The sequence below is a fragment of the Biomphalaria glabrata genome, chromosome 3, assembly GCF_947242115.1.
Source record: "Biomphalaria glabrata chromosome 3, xgBioGlab47.1, whole genome shotgun sequence".
Taxonomy (NCBI): Eukaryota; Metazoa; Mollusca; class Gastropoda; family Planorbidae; genus Biomphalaria; species Biomphalaria glabrata.
Genome location: NC_074713.1, coordinates 26636699 through 26663031, shown reverse-complemented (window position 1 = coordinate 26663031; position 26333 = coordinate 26636699). Strand labels below are relative to the sequence as shown.

At 34.7% G+C, this 26333-nt stretch overlaps 1 protein-coding gene across 1 annotated transcript; it reads left to right on the top strand.

Annotated features, from left to right (window-relative positions):
• Nucleotides 1-10791: 10791 nt before the first annotated feature.
• On the top strand, nucleotides 10792-24984 carry LOC106057079 (uncharacterized). The gene is made up of 11 exons (XM_056024274.1): nucleotides 10792-10810; nucleotides 14507-14591; nucleotides 15058-15194; nucleotides 16661-16818; nucleotides 17656-17762; nucleotides 18502-18654; nucleotides 18926-19033; nucleotides 19661-19897; nucleotides 20890-20964; nucleotides 21149-21229; nucleotides 21582-24984. The coding sequence occupies exons 1-11, from the start codon at nucleotides 10808-10810 to the stop codon at nucleotides 22790-22792; spliced, it is 2355 nt and encodes a 784-aa protein (XP_055880249.1). The 5' UTR covers nucleotides 10792-10807; the 3' UTR covers nucleotides 22793-24984.
• The last annotated feature ends 1349 nt before the right edge of the window (nucleotides 24985-26333 follow it).

Genomic DNA, 26333 nt, shown 5'->3' with positions numbered 1-26333 from the left:
TAGGTTTCCAACTCAGAGCAGCTGTCGAATAGTAAGAAATGATTCTATAATATATACTGTCCGCCATGGGCGTAGCCGTGGTGGGGGTGGGGATCAACCCCCCCCCCCCGGAAATGAAATCCCCCCCCCCCCCGAAAGGGGGGAGTCGGAATTTAGTGACTGATTTTTTGCTTTGATTTTGTTTATTTTAGTTGAGATTTTAATACTAAACCATCACTTGCCCCAGCACAACCAATGGGGGTTCGAGTTTAAAACCCCTACCAGATGGGTTCGAGTTTAAAACCCCCTACCAGGGGTTTTGAGTTTTAAACCCTCTACCTGGGGTTTTTGCAGTTAACTCCCCCTCCTCTATAAAACAAAACAAAAAAATTCAAAAGTAATTCCCCTAATTCCAAGAGCACTGTTAAGGAAGATTTTGATTTTAAACCCCCCTCTAAAATTTACGACAAACCCCCTCTTCAATATAAAAAAAAGCTAATTACGCACTCAAAATGTTATGAGCGTAGCTAAATGGGTTTTGACTCAGTTTTGAGTTTAAACCCCACTTCAGCGGGGTTTGAAGGTAAAAAATACCTCTTTAATAATAAAAACAAAGCAAATTATACACTCAAAATGTTATGAGTGTAGTCAAAGGGTTTTGAGTTTAAACTCCCAAGTGGAGTTTGAAGCTAAAAAGTACCTCTTCAATATAAATAAAAGCAAATTACTCACTCTAAAATCTATGAGCGTAGCCAAAGGGGTTTTGAGTTTAAACCCCCCCCCCTCAGGGGGGTTTGAGGATAAAAAATACACCTTCAGTGTAAGAAAAAAAAAGCAAAAATTACGCACTCAAAATGCTATGAGCGTTGCCAAAAGGGGTTTTGAGTTTAAACCCCCATTCAGAGGGGTTTGATGCTAAAAATACCTCTTCAATATAAAAAAAAAAGCAAATTACATACTAAAATTATTTGAGCGTAGCCAATCCAATCGGGGGTTTTGAGTTTAAACCCCTGTTCTACAGATGGCTTTTTTTTTAAAGTTTAAAACCCCTCCAGATGGTTTCGAGTTTAAGATCCCCCTACAGAGCATTTTGAGGTGAAAACCCCCCAACAGATGATTTTGACGATAAAACTTCTCTTTTCGATATAAAATCTAAAGCAAACTACAGTCACTTAATTCCAAGGCGTATTCAAGAGAGGTTACACATTTTTAACCAGTGGCAGGGCTCCATTAATAAACTGCAGTGAATAGTCATCTGCCGAAATTGAAAAACACTAAATGTGGCTCAATAAAGATGGCTAAGACAGATTTTAGGAGTCAGATATAGAGATCGGGTCTAAATCAAGGAAATCCTATGCCGAACTGGGAGTCGACCCCTTAGTAAGATTGTGAGAGAGCGATGCATGAGGTTTGCGGGACATGTTCTCCGTCAAAATGAATTACGCATAAGAAGAGTTGCAATGATATCCTAGTACAACTTGACGCCACTCATTCATGGAGGTCCTCATGGCAGGTGGGAAGAGCCTTCAGACATTACCAGTGACAGATTTTTATGGAAACAGCTTGACGTCAAATGCTCCGAACGGCGCGGGAGGATCTAAGTCAGTAAGAATAGCACATTAGGTTTTTGAAATAAAACTTTTTAATAGCAGGAAAATGCAGTGTAGATACCTCAGAATATGCATTTTGTTGGCTTTCAATACCAGAAATAGTGAAAATCTTGGCTACGCCTATGCAGTGTCCGCCACAACCTCTAGCAGAGCCAAGTTATCTGTAAAGTAGTCTTCCAGTTTATGCTCATTATAGAGCGGAGGCATCTTTGATGGAATCGTTCCAGGAGCCATAGATGCCTTCTATAGAGCACCCAGGTCTCAGAATCTTACAAAAAGTGTGGTGAGAACCACAACTTTATAGGCTTTTTTTTTTTTTTTTTTTTGTAGCCACAGAGAGAGAAAGAGAGAGAAAGAGAGAGAGAGATGAAATTAAAATTTTACATATGGCGCTATTATCAACCAATCTTCGCATTTTGCTTTTACAGGTATTCTTCTTTTTCTAGCCAGCTTTTCGCTGCTGAGCTGTGAAATCTTATGCAGACGGTGACAAGGAAAAATAGTGTGCTGTTGGTTATGTTGGGCTGTTGTAGTGGTAGTAGGGTCTGTCTAAGGTGGATTAGGAAGGGGCATTTAAAGAGAATATGGTTTATGGTTTCATAAGGGTGGGCGCAGTGTCTTCAAAGGGGTAGGTGTGTGAGATTTGTTTTGTTAAGATGGTAATTTAACGGAGGCATGTGTCCTGTTCTAAGTTGGAAGATTGTAGATTGCTCTTTGTGGGGGAGGAAGTTAATACTCCTCTTTGTAATTGTTGAATAACTTTGACCTTATGGTAAGGTAGTTAGCTGGTCTATCTGGTTGTTCCATAGATGATCCAGCCTTTAATAGTTTATCGGCCTTTTCATTTCCCACGATGCCAATGTGTCCAGGGATCCAATGTTCTGTGATGTTGATATTCAAGTTTGACATTATCTGATGGATGATCACAACTAGTGTAGTCAACTCTCTTGGGCTGTTTGAGGAGCCGGTGTTAAGTTCTTGCAGAGTGGATTGTGAGTCTGTAAAGACAAAAATATCTGATGTTGATTGCACTCCTTCATACACTTTGTTCGAGGCAATCTGGTTGTATGGCATGCAATTCAGACACCATATACAGACGGGCAGCCTGCACAAACAGAATAGCGGCTTTCTACGCAAAAAGAGGTCAAGCCTCCGGGCTCCAAAATGATGGCAAAGTCTGGTATTCACTTCAATCTATTACGATGGTCCCGCCTACTCTCATTCCCTACTGCCATGAAGGAGATTTTAGCTAGGGAAGGGAATCGAACCCATCTTTTAAAGTTCCGGTTCGGTTCGGTCAGATTTAAGTTCGGATTCGGTTCGAGGTTATGAAATTAGGTAATAGCAAAAACTATGTATGTACATGTAATAATGTTCAATTCAATTTTTTTAGATAAAACAGTGATGCCAAACCTTACTCAGAAATTTCTGACACTCATGTCGCGGACCACATAACAGAAATGATACAAAATATATTAAATAAAAAATAAATAATTTTATTAAAACCCGTGGATAGAGTACTTAGACCATAAATTCATGGGACGTAGGAATTTTATCCGAAACCAACTTCTTAAAATCCCGCTGCATAGATGTGGCACCATGTCGAATCACTAAATCTAGGCGTTAGTCTGTGAGGCGAAGAAGTAACATTCCGCCCATTTGCACTGCTAAATGATGAGTTGCGATGTCGTTGAGAAGGCGCTTATGTCAGATTATACATGCGAAATCAACTTGTTTTTCTTGTAGTTTCTTATGTCAGCTTATACATGCGAAATCAACTTGTTTTTCTTGTAGTTTCTTATGTCAGCTTATACATGCGAAATCAACTTGTTTTTCTTGTAGTTTCTTATGTCAGCTTATACATGCGAAATCAACTTGTTTTTCTTGTAGTTTCTTATGTCAGCTTATACATGCGAAATCAACTTGTTTTTCTTGTAGTTTCTTATGTCAGATTATACATGCGAAATTAACTTGTTTTTCTTGTAGTTTCTTATGTCAGCTTATACATGCGAAATTAACTTGTTTTTCTTGTAGTTTCTTATGTCAGCTTATACATGCGAAATCAACTTGTTTTTCTTGTAGTTTCTTATGTCAGCTTATACATGCGAAATTAACTTGTTTTTCTTGTAGTTTCTTATGTCAGCTTATACATGCGAAATCAACTTGTTTTTCTTGTAGTTTCTTATGTCAGATTATACATGCGAAATCAACTTGTTTTTCTTGTAGTTTCTTATGTCAGCTTATACATGCGAAATTAACTTGTTTTTCTTGTAGTTTCTTATGTCAGCTTATACATGCGAAATCAACTTGTTTTTCTTGTAGTTTCTTATGTCAGCTTATACATGCGAAATCAACTTGTTTTTCTTGTAGTTTCTTATGTCAGCTTATACATGCGAAATCAACTTGTTTTTCTTGTAGTTTCTTATGTCAGATTATACATGCGAAATTAACTTGTTTTTCTTGTAGTTTCTTATGTCAGCTTATACATGCGAAATTAACTTGTTTTTCTTGTAGTTTCTTATGTCAGCTTATACATGCGAAATCAACTTGTTTTTCTTGTAGTTTCTTATGTCAGCTTATACATGCGAAATCAACTTGTTTTTCTTGTAGTTTCTTATGTCAGCTTATACATGCGAAATCAACTTGTTTTTCTTGTAGTTTCTTATGTCAGCTTATACATGCGAAATTAACTTGTTTTTCTTGTAGTTTCTTATGTCAGCTTATACATGCGAAATTAACTTGTTTTTCTTGTAGTTTCTTATGTCAGCTTATACATGCGAAATCAACTTGTTTTTCTTGTAGTTTCTTATGTCAGCTTATACATGCGAAATTAACTTGTTTTTCTTGTAGTTTCTTATGTCAGCTTATACATGCGAAATTAACTTGTTTTTCTTGTAGTTTCTTATGTCAGCTTATACATGCGAAATCAACTTGTTTTTCTTGTAGTTTCTTATGTCAGCTTATACATGCGAAATCAACTTGTTTTTCTTGTAGTTTCTTATGTCAGCTTATACATGCGAAATCAACTTGTTTTTCTTGTAGTTTCTTATGTCAGCTTATACATGCGAAATCAACTTGTTTTTCTTGTAGTTTCTTATGTCAGCTTATACATGCGAAATTAACTTGTTTTTCTTGTAGTTTCTTATGTCAGCTTATACATGCGAAATTAACTTGTTTTTCTTGTAGTTTCTTATGTCAGCTTATACATGCGAAATTAACTTGTTTTTCTTGTAGTTTCTTATGTCAGCTTATACATGCGAAATCAACTTGTTTTTCTTGTAGTTTCTTATGTCAGCTTATACATGCGAAATCAACTTGTTTTTCTTGTAGTTTCTTATGTCAGCTTATACATGCGAAATCAACTTGTTTTTCTTGTAGTTTCTTATGTCAGCTTATACATGCGAAATCAACTTGTTTTTCTTGTAGTTTCTTATGTCAGCTTATACATGCGAAATTAACTTGTTTTTCTTGTAGTTTCTTATGTCAGCTTATACATGCGAAATCAACTTGTTTTTCTTGTAGTTTCTTATGTCAGCTTATACATGCGAAATCAACTTGTTTTTCTTGTAGTTTCTTATGTCAGCTTATACATGCGAAATCAACTTGTTTTTCTTGTAGTTTCTTATGTCAGCTTATACATGCGAAATTAACTTGTTTTTCTTGTAGTTTCTTATGTCAGCTTATACATGCGAAATTAACTTGTTTTTCTTGTAGTTTCTTATGTCAGCTTATACATGCGAAATCAACTTGTTTTTCTTGTAGTTTCTTATGTCAGCTTATACATGCGAAATCAACTTGTTTTTCTTGTAGTTTCTTATGTCAGCTTATACATGCGAAATCAACTTGTTTTTCTTGTAGTTTCTTATGTCAGCTTATACATGCGAAATCAACTTGTTTTTCTTGTAGTTTCTTATGATCTCATTTAGATATGATGTGATGTCATTAAAAAGCTAAATCCATAACCATGAGGCACTTGTTTTCATTTCTCCATCATAAAAATACCAGTTTCATGTCTCAACAAGAATTCATTAGAACCTTTCCTCTACTTCACCAGCCAGCCCCCCCCCCCCCCCCCCCCGCACTTCACTGTAAAACAAAACGTCTTCATATTCGGACTTTATTTCTGTCAGAAAATTCTTTAAAATTTTGTAGTTCAACGCTTAACATGTTATAAAATTTACAGTGCTGAACACATCATCACATGGTACTTGATTCAAAACATAGACATATTTTGTCTAATAATTCTTGGCTGCCTTTTCGCGATGAGATCCAGCCATACTTCGGGTGGTATCAGTAGTCACTCCCATTAATATTTCCCAAAGAATAAAAACATCCTCCATGATGTCTGTAACTTTGTTTGAACAAGTCTTTCCCAGTGGGGGGGGGGGGCACACTCTTTAAAGCAGCTAGATCTATCTCTTCTGTGATTTAAAAATTGCTTTTGGTACCGCTAATAAGTAGCAAGAGTTGAGCGGTATCTGATATGTAAACAGTATGAACTCTGCTGCTCTATCACTTCATTTCTCTTAGTTTTAAATTAAGATTTTTATTTGTCATACAAAAAAGGGTGGTGGTTTCAACTGCATTCTTATTTTCATTTGACACATTTCTTTTAGCGCCCTCGAAACATGGCTTCATTTCATGACTTAACATTTGAGCAACTCTGTAGCCTATTTTTATCGCTGACTCATTTTCTTGTCCCTTCTTGCTAAATATTCGCGTGAATCCTCAATTCTCTAGACGTAACTTAGAGATGTTATCTTCGCGGCTCATACTACTAATGCCGTCATACTTGATTATGTTTTTTTTTTTCATAATGCTGTTTAACGTTACGTTTTATAGAAACAGCCACAAACAGCTCTATACAAATCAAACCTGTTGGCTTATTTTCATGCTCCACATTAAAGGTAAAGATCTGTCCAACTTTTCCTGGTACTGTCTACATTCAGAGTCTACTTTTCGAATCTCCCATTTCACGAACGTACAAATACTAAATGGTACGACGGCACCCATCGTGTGGATACCAAAGGAGGAAAGATGCACCCACAAGATGTCAAGGACACGGCCAGACCAAGAAAGCAGAATGTTCCAAGTATTTAGAATGACTGTCAAATCACGTCGCTGAAAACTTTTTTTTTCTTACTAAACCTTGATTCAGTTCGGTTAAGGTAAGGACAGTTCGTTCGGTTCAGTTCGTACTAAACCTTGATTCAGTTCGGTTAAGGTAAGGACAGTTCGTTCGGTTCAGTTCGTACTAAACCTTGATTCAGTTCGGTTAAGGTAAGGACAGTTCGTTCGGTTCAGTTCGTACTAAACCTTGATTCAGTTCGGTTAAGGTAAGGACAGTTCGTTCGGTTCAGTTCTTACTAAACCTTGATTCAGTTCGGTTAAGGTAAGGACAGTTCGTTCGGTTCAGTTCGTACTAAACCTTGATTCAGTTCGGTTAAGGTAAGGACAGTTCGTTCGGTTCAGTTCGTACTAAACCTTGATTCAGTTCGGTTAAGGTAAGGACAGTTCGTTCGGTTCAGTTCGTACTGATCAGTTTTAAAGATCGGGTTCGGTTCGGTCGTAAACTAAATGGAGTTCGGTTCGGGTTCGTTTCCCATCTCTAATTTTGGCTAACTTGACATGGATAATGCTGAACGAAGGTCCAAAAAAGTCAAGTCATTAAAGCTTTTTAGTATAATTTTAAAGGAGGGCGCAAATTATGCTACTGTGGTCACTAGAACAGACCTTTTTAAACGCAGTACAAATATCAGAACGCAAATATAACAATTTGTTAAGTCTCACTGTCTCCCCCAACCTTTTCCGGTATACACACTATAGAAGTTCTTGTGTAAGTGTTGCTAGTTTAGCCTTTCTATCGATTTAGAAACGCGTAATCAAGCTGGAAAAGGGGGGGGGGGGGTAAGTGAGCGGAAACGAGTCGAGAATTAAGTGTCTCCGGTCGACTGCGTGTGTGCTGCGTGCACAAGAGAGGACGTGGCGCTGTATCAAGAAACCGACATTTGGCGTGTCGCAATCTGCTAAAAATAGATCATTCCTACCTAAAAAAAAAAACAAAAAGTCTGAACCTGAAAGGATAGGCTGCAGTGTGCTACACAGTACCGCGCCATGTTACGTAAACACATTCATATGTGCAAACTTTGTCACAACATAGAACTTGTGTACGTTTGGGATGCTAAGCGTGGCAGGTCGAGACCGTTAGTCACGGATTGTTTCGTCGTGCAAAATGCATGTGGACATGGCCGGCCTTAGATAATTGGATGCCCTAGGCCCTAGACGAAATGAATGTGGTTGCCACAAATGAAATAGAAAATTACAAAATAAACAGCGACAAATTAAAATTACGCAATGTATACCTATAGTGTACTTCAACAATAATATTAGGAACAAGTTTCGCTATTTCTTCTCTAAAAAAGACAAATTGTTTATTGTCCTGTACGAGGCCCCCACCAATCGGAGGCCCTAGGCGGCTGCCTAATTTACATGCCTAAGGTCGGCCTTATCTATCTTATATGATACAGACGTTATTTAAAAAAAAAAAGATGATTACGTCCTACGCGTCATGCATTTAGTCATGCATATTAACCAATGACTTAAATTCTGCCAAGTCACTGGTTTTCCTGGCTAGCTCAGGCAACCCATTCCATGCCCTAATAGCGCTAGGGAAGAAAGAGCATTTGTACAAATTTGTCCTAGCATATGGAACGAGAAGTGTGCCTATAGCTTTGTATCTTTCTGAGTGTTTTATTCACTTTGTTTTTGTATTTGAAGATTATGGTTCAGTGTTATATGTATGATTGCCACTTTACTTTCAAGTCTTCTATCCTGAAGGCTTTCTAAATTTAGTGATTTTACTAAAGGTGTTACTCTAGTCAAATGTGAATATTCGTTTGTTATGAATCTCACTGCTCTATTTTGTGTCTGTTCCAGTTTCTTAATGCTTTCTTGAGTTGAGGGGTCCCAAACAGAAGATGCATATTCTGTTATTGGCCTAACCAAGGTTAAATAACATGTTAGTTTTATTTGATTTATAGAAATTTCTTTTAATAAACCCTAATGCTTTGTTTGAGTTTTTGAAAAAAAAATCGCCCCCCTTCCTTTTCAAAAGTTCTGGATTCGCTAGTGGTGGTGTGGCATACTATCACTGGCGGATCCAGGCTGGGAGGGCAGTAGGGTCGATCGCCCCCCCCCCTCGTCCACCCCTCCGCCCTTCCCACCTACACCCCGTGAGTGGGGGGGGGGGCGCGGTCCTACGTTTATTTAGAAATCATAGCTTAAGAACAAATTTAGTTGAATTACTATATAATTTTATATTATGTCGCTACACTTCTGATATCTTAGCCGATTCTGTGAGGTGGGTGGGGGGGCGATTGCTTCTACTGCCCTCCCCACTCTAGCCCTCTGAGTAGGGGGGTGGTCCTATTTTTATGGAGAAATCATAATTTGTTAACAAAATTAATTGAATATCTATATAATATAAGCTACATATTGATGTTTTTAACTCATTTGTATATTATGTCGCACACACACTCTGATCTCAAATTTTATCATTAGTAAATATAAATTGAAAAAGGGTTGTACCAGGTGGGAGGAGCGATACATACAATCACTTTCCGCCGATCGGACATACCAATATTTTTTTCCTTTTTGTATTTTAGTTAAGAAACTACAAAATTTAAAAAATAAGGTCACTGATATAATTTATATTTGCTATAAATTAAATTATTATATCGAAGAATTCGTTAATGCCAAATGCAATCATTAGCAGAAACTATAAAAAGGAGCGAAGATTAACGTTTTCTTTCTACCGCCCTCTTCCTTTCCAGATGAAAACATGACGTTTTAAAACACAATAGTCAAATATGGCTAGAGAGTTTATATAATTGCACACGAATTTATCTTAGTTATTTTAAGAAAGACTTTGCTTTGGAAAATTTATAATTCATATGAAATTTTCCGGTGTAAGAGTAACGATTGAGATGTTTTCTAAACCCAAATATTATTTTCCTAATCACCTTTTTCCAACCTTTACTCATACGAATATTTTTCTATTGTATAAAAAAAAAATTGGGACCATAACTCACAATTTATACTTGAATCCTAAAAATGCAAACAAATTAGGGTAGAATCTAATTGGTCCTTTTATATATGCTGTAAGCGCGTTTATGTTTAGGGCTAGGGTTTACTGGGCGTTAGGGTTAGGGTTTGGAAAAAAAATCACCCCCCCCACTCCAAAGTTCTGGATCCGCTAGTGCATAATATATAAATGGGTTGAAATATCAATAAGTAGGGGAACGACATAATATAAAGATTAGTAACGATAAATATATTAATAAGTAGCTTTCATCATATAGAAAAGTAACTAATTATCTTAACAACCAGACCACCCCCACCCACACTTGAAACTTAAGGGACGGGGTGAGGATTTATGGTATCGCCCTCTCCCACCCCACCACATACCAGAAGGGGAACGACATAATATTAATTAAGATTGTCAAAATATCAATAAGTAGCTTTTATCATATAGATCAGGGGTGGGCAAATTAAGACACGCGGGCCACATGCGGCCCGCCGGAGTGTTTTATGCGGCCCGCGGACACCTACTGAAATCAGATGTGTTCACAATATATACCTATAAAAATGCAAATATATTAAAAATAATTCTAAATATCTCTATAAATATTGAAACTGTCCCAATATAAACAATTTCAAGTAAATGAAGGTTAAGCTAATTGGCTCTACTTCAATACACTCAGTCAAAGACACAATCTCAGGCCAGTATTTATTCAATGCTATGAAGTACTGTGTTGAGTGTTGGGTATTGTTGTAACTCTAGGTTAGGCACTCAACGAAAAGGCAGGCAACTCAACACAGTTTAACAATAAATAAATAGTTGTGTTTATTCACTAGGGCAAATACATAACATCCTTCAGCTTCCTCAGAGTCTTACTACTAAGTATACCAGTCCTTTGCTACTTAACCTGAATGTGGACCAACGACAGCCTTCCCCGCTTCGCTCCAGGTCCCTACTACAACCTTCTGGCAGCACAAACGTTGGCCTCTTAGTTTCCCAAACATTCAGACTCTTCACAATCCCTGATGCACTGTTCTTCTCTCCATTCTAGTGTCTTCCTGTTTACGTTCAACAGTGCGCTAGTGCGCATCTCAATCACTGGTGCAAGGCAGGGTTACAACAGTATGATTGGAAGAAGATGGTAAGTGCAACAACTGATGGAACTCGATCTGTGACTGAGAAAAACTTTTTTTTTTTTAAATAAAGAATATCTTAACCATAAACTCTAAACAGGAAAGTTAGCACAAAGCTGCAGAAAATATTTATTTATCATTGGGTTACATTCTCTCGTAGCCCATGTTATTAGAGCTAGGGGGTCTTAAACACAGGCAGTTCCGAAAGTACTTGAATATTTAGAAACCAAACATTCCGATATATCCGCTGACTTAGAATAAAAAATCTCAAATAAGAAATTCTTATGTTCCTTGAAGGACATTGACTGCGACTTTGTTATTAATATTTCTAATGAAGAGTGTGAGACAGAGTTCATGTTTTTTCTTGGCAGCCATTGCAATGAGTTGTTTGCATATGAAATATTAGTGCATGTTAAATCTTTTCAAACAAGGTTTCAAATTTCTTCATGCAAGCAAGTGAAAACAGATTTAGTCATTTTTAGTCATTTTCCTTTGCTGAAAGGTGAAACTATTTCTACTGAAATGGTTAAAAGTATAAGACTGATTTAGATTCCTTAATCTCGGAATTTATAAAAGCAAATTTTAAGATGTCAAGAACCAGTTTTCAATACCATCAGCTCACCATTTAGCGCAGAAGCTGATTCAGATCCAGAGAACATAACTCCATGCAAATTATAACCTGAAAGGGATGTTCCAGTCAGTTCTTCCAAGAGAGTTTAATGGGTGCCAGAAGCTGTATTTCCACACTTTAAAACAAGAAGTTGCTGCTAAGCTTTCACATTATTTGGGTACACATACATCTGTGTAATTTGACAGCAGTCACGAGGATAACAATTAGTAAGCTAGTTCCACAGTTCCGGAACATTAGAACGAGTGTAAACAGCTAAATACTTAACATTATGTACAACTGTACATTTGTGGTGAAATGTGATGTAAAAAGACAATAGCAATTAAAAAAAAAAAATGTAAAATTAGTTTCAGAAATTGTTAACTCTTGTTGTAATTTCTCAATTAGGAGTGTGAAAAAAATAGTAAATGTATAATACATGAGCTATAAGTATATATACTCCTTCTTCCCTAGTGCTATTAGAGCATGGAATGGGTTGCCTGAGCTAGCCAGGAAAACCAGTGACTTGGCAGAATTTAAGTCATTGGTTAATATGCATGACTAAATGCATGACGCGTAGGACGTAATCATCTTCTTTTTTGAAGTAACGTCTGTATTATATAAGATAAGATAAGATATATATAACAATATAATAATATATATGCGGCCCCCCATTCTCAATTTTATTTTTTTTAATACGACCCTCGATACGAAAAGGTTGCCCACCCATGATAGATATTTAGCTAATTATGTTAACAAACTGTGATTTCTGTAAAAAAAAAAATGGATCGCCCCCCCCCCCAAAGGGTCGGGAGGGGGGCGGAATTGATGCAATCGTCCCATCCCACCTCACCAAATCGGCCAACATATTCAAGGGAAGGGGCGATATAATCCAAAAATAGGTTAAAATATAAATAATTAGTAGGCCTATATATTATTATTAACATAAGTAGGCTATTGAATTCGTATATAAATTGTATGATTTCTCTACTAAAATTCGGGTAGATCTACTCATTACGTTGTATATAGTAAATGGCGAATTTGGAGTTATCAATGGCCTAATACAGTGATGCCTAAATACGGCCACAATCGGCCGCCGAAAGGGCACAAAGTGTAGAAAATCGCCCCCCCCCCCCCCCAAAAAAAAAAGAAAAGTGTATCTTTCCCTATCTCTCACTTAATCTCTGATGGATTTGTATTAATTCCTGACAACATAATTATCACAGATAATTGAATTTAAAATTTAAAAAAAAAAAAAAAAAAAAAAAAAAAAGATTAGGCTACCCTTTCAAAGCCGCGAGCCTGTTAGCGTGAGAGCAACGATTGGTCAAGGTTATCATCTGGGAGGTATCTCTTTATAAATATGGGGAGGGGTTAGTGACTAAAACAATTACCCAGTTAGGATACATAGAAATGTGAAGCTTAGTTCTGAATCAGTGATCGATGCATGCATGTTACGTATATATCAAGGTGCAGCACTAGGTACCAAATATTGAATGAGAAAATGGAGAATTGAATATAGCAAACACAAAACCAAATCGATTTAAATATATTTTTAAAATTAGTATTAATAGTATTAGTAGTTTTTGCCAGTTCCTGCCCTTTGCCACCCATATATATTCGATCACATGACCCACAAAACGATCAAGATGCATTTTAGTTGGCGCTGCACAAATTGTTATTTAAATTAAAAAACAAATTTCTTTCCCCGCTGTATAGGTAAATGAGGTTAATAGATCTTGAATGTATTGATTTGAGAAGTTATGGCTATATGATGATGCTGGACTCTGACGTGGCTTTACTATGACGTGTATGCGATAAGGTTTCTATGTTCCCCCTCCCTTCATTTCATGTACTTGAAACAGACCTACAGAAACATGGGGCTGTTGAGTTAGATTTTAGTTAACTCTCGCTTCTTTTGGGTTTTCCCCCTTCTTTTTAGTGAGTAGCCAATGAAAATTTGCGGAACTAGTTGGAGCTGCCGTAGCCTGACGGGAATTTGACGTTTTCTAAATTTAGACGCGTTCTTGAGGAAAAACCCGAGGTCCAGCCATTTTGAGGACTGAAGAAATTACATCTCTGATTTTGAAAACTGACTTTCCCGACAGTAATTTTAAGATAAAATCTTGCTCCGCCTAAGGCTCATAACATTGTTATAGAAGTTGTTCTCACCTAAAAGTGGATTTAATTTCAAAGAAATGAAGCGAATTCGGGTAAGGTTTTAGTCTAGATCTAGATAGATGTCAAGGACAGTGTCACTAAAACTGGTTAAACTAATAACACATTAACAGTACAGTGTAAGTTAAGGACTAAGGCGGAATGCCCAATACCAGCCAATAGACCAATGCTCAAAGTATCGGGCGTTGCCGTTGGAAATAGGAGTTACTCGATGTTATTTGTATTTATTTTTAATAAATGCACCCAAAACATTTTAATGATTAATTTGAATTACAATTTTAATGAATAGATTTAGAATTTTTTTTTAGATCTATTACTCATTTACATTAGACTAGAAGACTAGAAATAGATCTATAATCTATTTTCTATATGAATATGATTTATGAATATGATAATAATAACTTATACTTATATTATAGATCTAGATCTATTAATCTATCCTAAATTATCAGTCAATAATAGTTAAATTAAAATAAATCTAGTCTAGAAAATAGATCAAGACTTAATTATTGCACAGCTAAGCTATGAGTATGATCTTGTAACATTCTTCTTCTTGTTCTAGATAATCATTAAATTATCTAGATTTTATAGATTCTTGATTATATTTATAGACTGAGAAATAGTCAAATAGATTAGATTCTAGAGATCTGAGTCTAGTCTTATCTCTAGAAAAATCTAGATGATTTACTATAATTTTTTAAATATACCATTTACTTTGTTATGATTTTAGTATATCTAGAATCTAGATCTAGAATATTGTATTTCTAAGAATATCTAGTAGACAGGGAATATAGAATATAGATAAAGATATCTAGTATCTAGTCTAGATATAATGTCTCTAATTTGTGATCCAAATCCAGGAAAGGCCCTCATTTAATAAGACTTAAAAAAAAATTATTTCGTTATTATACTTTTATAGGCTAACCCTACTCGGAATATAGCTACTAAGGCCAAGGTGATGAAAAAAGAAAATTATCATGAAGATGTATATAAAACAAATGAAGGTAAGAAAGTTTGGACATAAATCACAATGATTATTGTTTCAAGTGTATAATAAACTCTTTCAGTGCGGCATTACTCTCAGGGAATAACTTCTGTGGCACTGGTGAGTGTGTCATTACTCTCAAGGAGTAATTTAGTATATATATATATTTATTTCACTATCTTTTTAATGTTCACATTTTCTCTTTTTTTTTTTTTTTTTTTTCTGGACGTGAGAGTGATTGTTTTTTGTTTTGGTAGTAAATTGGATTTAGGACCAACACATTTAAACAAAAAGATAATAACATTGTGTTAGAGATTTCCCTTTTTAGTATAGATTTTCAAGTAGGTTTTTGAACAAGACTAGCTCATTGAAATATACTCTCCGCTAACAAAATTGTGTTCATTTCTTCTTCTTTACTATTACATAAAAGAAAAAAAAAGATTATATTTATACTTTAAATAAGTATTAAAATTTTCTTTTTAAAGTAACCAGCATATACCAGAATTCAGCTCAGCGGCCATCAGTTGAAATCACATCTTGCATCAGTTACCAAAAGTTTCGATACAGTGGTGAAAATAGACCTGGAAAAAAGTATCAAGAAAAAGAGTTCATGACCTTAAAGGTAAAAGTGTTACTTTTTTTTTTTTTTTTTACTTAATCTTTTGTAACTTGTTTTCTGTGATTTATCTTTTACTCTATAATAAATTTTTCATATCAAAATAAATTTAAAAATCTAGGTTTGATGCCGACTCTTGATTCCAGCAATTCAATTCTGGGATATTTCATGCCTTACCATGACTAAATCTTTTAAAGGCAGTTGCCCTTAAATTGTTTATAATGAATGAGTTTTACAATGAACATGTAGCTGTGTGTATGTGATTCTTAAGTAGCTCTGGCATTTGGTAAACATTTATTATAGTGCATAAATGTGCATAGAATTTTCTGATAATGCTTGTTTACTTTTAAAAAATGTCTATAAAATTGTTTCAAATTAAAAGTGTGAATTTAACATGCATCAAGTTTGGGGTTCTAACTCCAAATAATTTTACTCCAGAGTTTTGTTTGCTGAGCTAAGTGCAACACAGAAATCTTCTCCCCCAATTGTTCCACAAAAGTGCATATTGCACTGAGCATGCTAAACATGAAAGTTGCATAGATATAAAAGCAATTTAAAAAAAAAAAATCTCACATCTTGTCACATATACATGTACAACTATAGAACCATATAATGTGCAATAAGGCTCAAACTTTGAAGTCAAACTAATTTAACCTTTTTTTTTAAAACACAAATTGTGCAAAACCTTCATATTAGTTTAATGTCATTGAGGCTTCAGTTGAAATCTCTAGATGCCTAGTACTATCATCACAATCAAGGCATTCTACTTTCTACATGTCTCTTCTGTTCCTCTTTTTGATAATTCTCTACTTCACTCTAAATCCCCCATCTCAGGAGCTCTTTCGTTATTTTTTTAAATAGCATACATATATTATATATTCAGGGTTTCCACGGCCTCCTGAATCCTGAAATTTCAGGATGTCCTGGAGAGCTCATGGAATTTTAAAAAAAAAAAGTCCTGGAAACTAAAACTAAAACAGAAAGAGTTAGAAACTCCTTTATCCCACTTTCGGTAAGAGTATTATAAGGTCATCTGTCGTCATTGAGAAGTACATAGAATACATAGAAGTCTAATTCATAAAGCACTGGTTGTGAGTGTGTATGTGTTTCATGTGTGAATTGTTCATATTTGCATCAATATTGTTATTGTTACAGTAGTTGTAGTCAAACTGAATTTCCATATGACTGGACCAATAAAGATCTTTTCTAAATCTCCTGGAATTTTAAAATATCTCATTGAAGTTTAAAAAAACAGTATTAAAAAAAATTTAATACCATTGCAGCAGACAGGTCGACGCAGAAATAAATTCGAAATTGGAATTTCATTTTGACTTTTGTGCAGAAACCCTGTATATTATTATACTATTGAAATATTCCCAAAACAAAAAGTAATATGCACTCACCCCATAATGTCAAAGACATTGAACTGATGAATGTAGTACAATAAACAATAAATTTTATTCCATTTCCAGCTCAGTAATTTGTCTGACAAAGTTGTTCGTGTTGTCATAATTTGTACTGATGCTGACAACCGTGAGCTGATTCATCCTAACGGACTAGTGGGTAAAGATTGTCATGATGGGATATATGATAAAGAATACGCTGTAACCAAACCAAGCTTTCCCATAAAGTAAGGAATTTTAATTCTTTCTTGTTATTTAATGAATTTGAACTAATTTTTCTCTAAAATACTTTTTTTATTTTTTTACAAAGCAACTCACTCTGTCTATCGTAAACATTTTTGCACATTATTTCTCTCACACCCATTCTCTGATCAAATTGAAACTTTACACAATTATTTGTTGTACCTAACAAAACATGAACCAATAAAAAAATTAAGCAATTAATAAATTTAAGGTAATAAATTATTTTGTTTGGTCTCGAAAAATGGAAAAAAATGCTACTATTGAAGAGATGTTGCTGTATATTTGGAGTTATTTCTCTTATTACGTTTTGTGAAAGTTTTTTCTTTCCCTTCCCATTCTTGAATCAAGTTGAAATGTTGCAAAATTATTCATAGTCGATGACAATACATGAATCACTAAAAAAAATTAACCAATTAATAAATCAATAAATGGTAATAAATTAATTTTTTTTAAATAGAAAAAAGGGAGCATATTCCTGCATTATTGAGATATATGGCAGTTCTTCTCCTTAGATAAGCTTTGTTTTGTTTTTTTAAAGTTTTGATTTGATTATTCATGTTTTTGACATATTGATGCACTGCTCTAATTAGCACTTGGGAAGAAGGAGCATTTGTACACATTTTTCCTATCAAGGAATGTGCCTAAATATCTTTGTTGTCTTTTTGAGTACTTAATTAGGTTTTGTAATTTGAAGATATACAAATAATGTTGATTGGGTTCAAAATCTGCCTTTACACAGTGCCCTTAAAACCTTGATCACTTTGTGGGATCAAATTATAATGCAATAATATTTTTGGACTTTTTTTTGTTTACACTTGTAGAATACCTTACTTAAGAACAGAAAGAATCAAAACCAAAAAAAATGAACATGCCAAGATTCAAAAGGTCCTCAGTGAAAGAGCTTCACATCTGCCATCTCCTTACAAAGGTGAATTTCAATATAAGCTAAATGATATTTTATTAAAATATGTCAACATAAAAAGTTTACTGTTTTTCTTAGTGTTCTGTTATACTGCTTTTATGATTTGAATTACTATTTGCCTTTCTGTACTTGAAAAGTAACCTAGTTATATGTATAAAACCGAGATCAATAAGAGAAAAATCCTCTGTGGTGAAAATATCAACCTATCCCCCACCAACGGACTGTACTCGACTCAATTTCAGAATCTTTAAAGAGGTTTTCTTACCTGGCGAAAAAAAAAAAAGTTAAATAGTTTATTGGCTATTAGAAACAAATGGTGACCACGTTTTATCAAGAAAAAGATCAATTCAACTGTAAATACAATTCAAATACAATATTTGATAAACATCTTTTGTTGTACATGAATAGTCCTAATGATTTTATGAATGAAATTTGAAATTCACAAATCCAATATAATTATCCAATATCTAAAATAAGGATTTTTTTTTATCTGACCATGTTTTACTTCATTACTGAGTGTATTTTAGGCTTTATTTGAATTGTTAGGAAGAAGTAAATCCCCCTCCACTATTTTCCTGAAATAAATATTTTAATAGCTACAAAATAAACTTCTACATAAATACTTCCCACAAAATAAAGTGTAAAAGAATTCAAGATTTTTCTTATAAATAACCTTTTTCCTGTCATTATTAGCTGGATTGCAGAGAGTATAGAGTTAATATTTTTAAAATTTTCTTTTTTTTAGAACGCTGCTTATCCCAGTGCACAGACAAGTACACTTCATCCCGAAAGTTTGACACCACCAAAGTGTGTCTGGGTGTTATAGTGACAGTACAAAGCCACCAGGGACCTTTCAATGGATCACTTCATGCCATTAGTCATGTGGTCAGAAATGCCAGTAAGTGTATTTTGACATAATTGCTTTCTGTAATTTTAAAAAACTATAATTTGTTTGTCACATCCAATCATGTTTTAGTTTTTGACACAATAGACAGTAAATATGAAGGATGAAATCTAATGACAGGTGCTGCATCTTAAGGCATAGGATGATAAACTTACTTTTTTGCCTTTGTTTTCATAGTTATTGAATTGATATTTTTTCTTGATAAAACTTGATCATCTTTTGTTTCTAATAGCCATGACATCGTTTAACCTTTTTTATTTCTCAGGTGAGAAAACATCTTTAAAAATTCTGAAATTGAGTCAAGATGTAGTGTCTGTTGGTGGAGGACAGGTTGATATTTTCACCACGGAAGATGGTCCTCTTATTGAACCAGGTTTTTTTTTTTTTTTTTTTTTTTTTGAGTTTATTAATTTACTTCATAAGGGGTTTCCAGCTCTGATGTTATAATTTCAAAGAGGCCAATGGGGAGTCTTGTATCCTTAAATAAAAGTTTACTGTAAAACATATAATTGTCATTGATGACCTTAATATTGTGACATTAGCTTGCGCTTGGAAAAAGGTCCATGACCACTGTAATAAATATTAACATCTTAAACCCTTTGTCAGTCACATTGTCTTTCCTATTTGATTTACAAAGTTCAGGTGCTCTAGTTAATGCACAAGAATTACTGCAATAATACTTAAATATAGACAAATATTATTGTATTTGTATATGTGGGAAGCGTGGTCAAGAGGCTAAGTGCGTTTGAACTTGGCTTGGCTACCTATGAAAGGGGCTCGAGGTTCAACGTCTGACTCAGGCAGAGTTGTGTTTACTGAGTGCCTAAAGGCAGCACAGAAAACCTTCTCCCAGATAACACTCCCACCCCCCCCCCACCCCAAATATTAACTGGTCTTCAAATGAGATTGGACCATAGCACTCTGAGCATGCTATAAGCATGAAAGTAGCGCTATATAAAAGCCATAATTTATTTATTTTTTAATTTTTTTTTTCTTCCAGAAAAGTACATGATCTATGTCAGTGCCCCACTGTATACTGATACTAGTGCTCAATGGGAGTCAGAGAGACATTGCCCTACCAAAGATGAGATTCTCTACAAAAGAATCATTACATACAGTGTGCCAGCCTATGAGCCTAACCCTAGTTTAGATCAGCCCATTGAGGCTTTACTTCACCTGGAATGTCCACAAAGCAACCAGTACTGCAGCTATGTTTTTCACTATGGACCTAATGGAGGTATAAATTCTTAGCTTCAAAACATGAAGTTGATCTGGACAGGGAGTAATGTAGTCACCCATTTCAATAGAAAACTAAGATTTGTAACTGCTAAAAATAAGCTGACTTAACTTTCTCTCAAATTGTGTCAGATACCTAGTGTTTTGTTCCAAAATTTAATTTGGTTGATTTATGTCTGTGGCATTTTATGTCTTGAGTGATGATCTTTGTAACTTGTTGCGTGACTAAAGAGGCCAATCCTTGATACACAGCTGCGGGCACAGGTTGGGCATCTGTAATCACCAGGCGCTGTTGTACTTTCACCCTTCTTTCTACTGCTGTTGTGTATGGCATCTGCAATCCAGACCCTTCCTTTATGGTCAATATCTATATGGATCCATCCAGTGCCACTTTTTCCAATCTGTTAGTGTTGATTTTGTCTGTTGTTAATGTAGAGCTTTGGCAAAGGTTTCTGTATGTTCTGGATTTTTTGTTTTCTCCTTGATGTAATTTGAACAATTGAAGAGTTTTTGTGTATTAAGAAATTATGTTCATGATAAATGCTATTCTTTTGGTGGTCTGGCCACAAATACTGTGAATAAGAAATAATTTGGATTTGTATAATTAACATGTCCATGAATGAACATCTTAAGTTAATTTAAAATATTTTTTAAAAGTTAAAAGTGGCAAAAGCTTCCTTTCAAATAGTTTCCTAAACCGCTTTTTGTAAAAGGTTCATTCCAAAGGAATTCCCTTTGCTGCTTTTTTCAAAAGCTTTCTTTATAAGGACTTCATTATGCTGTTTTTTGTCAGACAGGATCAAGATAATTTTTGTTTAAGGAATGTTTGACTACATTATGAAAGAGTGGGCACAAATCTTAATAATTATTTTAATTGATTTTGGCAACAGACAATACACTATTATCAATACAATCAAGCACATAATTTCAATGTGGGCTTTAAAAGTTAAGAACTGTTAGTAACTCAGAAATGTTTTGTGCAAATATTTACAGGAATCATCATCGAGGACCAATCCTACAATAATAAATTTTATGACCATCAGGATATTAAACCATCAAAACTCAGATGTAAGTTGGCTACCTTCACATGCATCATTGATAGTTTGAAATCTATTATTTAAATTATTTTTTTTCTATATTCAAGTTTGTATTTTCTTAATGACTATATTTTGTTGAAAAAAAAAATGTTCTTGCTCTGCTACATTCAATTAACTATTCTTTAAAATTTTGGCTACAACTCAATTTCTTACAGTGAATCGAGATGTGTTTGAAAGTGATGCTAACATTGATACCATAAAAGCAAACCTGAAATCAAAATTGACATCTAGACAAGGTAGTGTGACTTGTTTTTAACATTTAAAAAAATTCTTTTTGCCTGTAAATAAATTTGAATTATTTGTTCTTAGGACTGAAGATAAACTATTTTAACTCTTCCAATTGCAACAAAAATTATAAAATTGTTTTGCTTTATTTTCTATTATTGATGCATTACTTTATCTTACAATAATATATAATAATGTTTTGGAAACAATTTAGTCTGGAAATTGAGGTTTGATTGAAAGTTCATTTAGGTAGAATAAATAACATATTTCTTTGTTGTACAATATTGATACTTATTAATACTATCTTTGTTGTACAATATTGATACTTATTAATACTATCTTTTTTCTGATGCCTTTTTTTAGAACAAATCTATATTGAAACACAGAGCGAATCTCAAACAGAGGGCAATCACTATATCATTCAAGATTCACAGAATTTTAATTCTCAGCACTCTGTTTTAATCCGCCATCAGGACCCCCAGACAGGAGAGAGCTCCTACCTACTTGACATGGATGCCAGCAGGGGCTTGAGCAATGGCATAAACAATGGCCAGCAATACAACATGCAACAATATTCACTTGAGAGAGTCAGTGAAAGTGATGCAGGCATAAAAATGGTGAGTGGTAAACAGACATCCTTTCCATCCTCCCCTGACATGGAAGTGGTTGCTACAGGCTTTTCTGAAGCTGTTCCGCCCAATACAACTGTACTGATTTACACCACCAATGGAGGATATCCTGAACATGGGGAGCAGGTGGTCATCCAGGAGCTCTCAGAGGAAGATTCTGTTGCAAGCTCTTCTAACATAGTCACAGATGAAGGGGTTGAAGTAAGAAATTCTCCGCCTAATACAGCTCACAATGGCCAGTCAGAACAAGTTGTCCGCCGAGAATCCATTACAGAGAAAACGATAAGTAGCAAAGAGAAAACTCAGCCTACGAATGGCACCAGTGCTGACAAATCTGAAAGGAATGCGAGTCAAAGTGTCTCAGACCATGTGATTCATGACTCAGATCGTCCAGTTGTGGCCAGAGGGTCCTACAGTGCCAGTAATGTTCATACAGGCGCTTCCACCGACAAGCCAGTGACTGACAGGCTCAGTCCTGTGCACACGTCGTCTCCATCAACCATTCCCCCCCTTCGAAGGATGCTCATCCATCACCCCAGCAAACTGTCTAGTGCCTCTGCCTGGGAGGTTGGCACTGAAGAAGACCAGTCAGAGTCTTATGATCTGATTAACTATGGCTATAGCAAGAAAGAGATCCTGGTCAAGCAAGAACAGTCTCAACCTGAGTCCCAGAAAAACAACCCTGGGACAGCTTACCAGCACCAGTACATCCCTAGCAAGCAGATTCATATTGTTGAAAACAGCAATAGCATTTCCAATAAAAATGTGACCAGGGAAGCAGAGGGTGGCAATAAACAAGACTCTAATGGTGGTCAGAAATTGGCCTCAATGGATTTCAATCTACAACAGGCCCTGGTAGAAAACTTGCCAACAATGAAGGTCATTGAACTGGCAGAAATCATAGAAAGAGGACTCCCTTCTACAACAGAACAGGTGGATGCTTGAAATTATTCTAGGAACCTTTATTGGTATGAACAAACATCAACATAAAAAACAAAAGAATTCACAATGTGCTGGAAACTTTTCCTTTAACATTAGTAATAAATGGTAAACTTATCAGACTCAGATATTTACAAATGATACAATTGACAAGTTATCTTTTTCTCCTTTTTTTTTAATCATGGTGCAAGCTAGTTGTTGAGTACAAGTGGGAATGTTACTTGTTAAGTACTACTGTGCAAACTTGTCATTTTATGGTACTATTTAGTATAGATGTGATATTATACATCTGAAGGATTTGTTTTTCTTACTTATGTTTTCCTGTGATGACCATTTTTAACTGTGAAACTATCTAAATCTAACTATGTATCATATATGTTACTTTCACATTTTTAACATTATTTTGAATGATCAATAGGACAAGAAGAATGTATTTAAATATATGTTTTATTCATATCTGTTGTGCCATTTATGTTGATGGTGTTTATAAATAATCATAGATTTTTTAAAATGCAGAAAACAAAGATTGGATAACTGTTTCTGGTGAGAATATTTTTGTAAGTTTTGTAGTGCCTGCTTGGCACAACTTGTTGCTGTTTAGCATTTTGAAAGTGGACTTTTCTGAGCTGAGCTTGGACAGTTATAATTTTCTAGTTTGTCTTTTTCTCCACAAATTATCTTAGCATAGGAACTGTCTTTTTCTCCAAACCCATGGACTAGGACATATTTTATGTTAAGTCTACACACTTTTTGTCTACATATATATATATATATATATATATAATATATATATATATATATATATATATATATATATATATATATATATATATATATATATATATATATGCTAAGTTGTTTCAGATTATAGTTTGAACCTTGATTTGACAAAACACATCTAGTTTATAAATAAAGTTACAATTAATAGTTACAAGTGTTGACATTAACATTTTCAGATGTAAGCCACATTTTCATTTATAAAGATGGTTGTTGCTACTTGATTGATATGAATGGTAACCTTTTCTTATTACCTTCTGTTTTGCTTGTAATTGTATATTAATTTTACTTCAAATCTCCCTGCATGTATATCTTCAATGCTCAATTCCAGTAAGGCTACTTGGAATGCACATTTAATGTGCTGACTGGCCTCATTCTGCGCTGTGTTTCTCATCCTATGTTATTTAGAGCCTGTACAACAAATCTTGAAAGTCATGCACTGAAGAAAATATCTGTGTTATGTCTCCTGGAAAACATTTTTTTTTTTTTTACATTCATAACCTTAATGAATAATGGAGCTGTTCTGCGAAGCACTGGTACTGTTGAAATACAATGCCTAAAATACATCTTTTAATCCTTTAAGGACCAATATTCATTTCCATACTTGCCTAATAGAAAGTGAATGTGCTGCTTAAAATGAGGCATTCAGTGTAGGAGAATTCCTTTCACAGAATGTTCTTTTTAAACTTGTATATACTGGCCAGATTTATGTTCTTTTTAAACTTGTATATACTGGCCAGATTTGTTCTGAACTATTCTGAACTTTTCAATAGGACCTCAGATTTGTATGAGACATTAAGTTTGACATTTTGTCTTGCATTCAGGCAATATATTTTTGTGTTAAATAAATAGATTTATCATTTATATATATATCTAGAATGAAATAAAATATATTGATATTTGGCTGTACCCAAATTTTTATTGCCCTGATTTTTCTTTGTTTTTTATAGTTCTTTTTGACATTTCTGAGGGTGAACCAACCAACTCTTGAATAAGCTACACACAATGTTTGAATTGTATGCATACATGTACGCAGCTATGACACAGAAAGAAATGGCTTTGTATGATTTAGTTATGCATATCTCCTAAATGAATGCTACCTCTTTACACATGCTCATTATTGTTCATGTCTAAGTTGTTAAAGTTGTACGTTTTTTTGTTGAACATTGAATGTTTCAGCATTCAGTATTTGTTTTGTTTATTTCAGTGTTTTAGTTGTATAGAAGATAATAGTTCACTTCCTATCCCATGCAGCTCATAGTGTTCTCACTCTCATTGGTTCATCTCAATTGATTGCAATAGAAGCTGTCTGTTGTTACATATATATATATATGCTATGTGTTGATAAAATAGTTGAACATTGTTTGTGTACATAAGTTGATATACTTTTGATTTTGACATATTAAAATTTAAACAAAATTCTTTCTAGTCACTCGTGTTTAAATTTGTATTTTTATTTCTTAAAATATCAAGACATTGGAAATAATTTATTTTGTTTAGAATTCTAAACCGTGTTTATTGCATTTGATTGTAGTTGTAACTAGATAGACCTACGGACAAAACAAAGCTTCAAATCTTAATCTTATAACTTATTTAAATGCGAATATATTTACTGTTGATTGGAATATTATACTTAAAGTCACACTACTTTAACTTTTGAATTGGCCTACTCATGATACTACTGCTGCACTGGTTTGTGTGAACTTTTTTTTTTTTTTTTTTTCATCTCTCATCTGATAAGCTGTGGGACATTGTTTAATTGGGTTTCGGGACTCATATCATTTTTTTTATTGAAAGTAAAAAAAATGTTACATATATAAATGATTAAATTACAGATATTGTCAAGACAGTGAATGACAAAATGAAGGATGGATATTAACATTCACCACGGAGTTCTGAGAATTTTATAAGATGAGAAAATCGTTCTTAAGGCTAAATATGCAATCGTTGCCTTCTTGGATGTCTCTGTCCTGTAACAAAAAAACACCACCACCTTTTTGGTTCAAGACTGAGAGGAGGGGCGCGAACGGGTACTGTCTCCCTTCAATTTACTAGATCCAGTTATCGACTTATATCCTAAGAATTAATTATCACGAGTTCATTATCTGTGAAGATCTGCTTCAATTCATTCGGTGACGATTTGCTTGGGGTGAAAAAAAAAGGTGGGGGTGGCTTTATACGAAACACGAGGTTAGTTGGCCTCCTTCAGTCGTAGAACGACTATGGTTCATCTCGCGCACTTCGTGACTGTGGAGCCCGATTTTGGAGAGACTCTCGAATCCCGTCCACAAATATCGCAGGTTAAAAAAGTTTGTTTGTAAAATGTTTTACATGTTTCGGATGTTCCTACAGAGTTGATAGTTTACTTCCTATTAGTCCAAACCTCCCGCAGGATGACGGGGGATGGGAGCGGGCAGGATTTGAACCCTCGACCATCGATAAATCCGAACGACAGTCCAGCGCACAAACCGCACGACCAGGCAGGTTAAGGTGGCTTTTGCTTCGGTAGCAGCTGGCCATTTTTCATAATGTATTTTTTTCTTCATGAGCTGAGACCCATGTTCTATCACTGTCCATAGCTTTCTTGGTCACTGTCTCTCTCCATCTGGTGCGGTCTAGAGCTAGATCTATGTCTTCCCAATTGTCAGTATTGATGTTCACTGGTTGAGGTCCAGTTTTATTACATCTATGTAACACGAGGTGTATAATATCAATAAGTAGCATATATTATTTAGAAATTTAGCTAAATCTTTATTTCATAAGTCTCGTC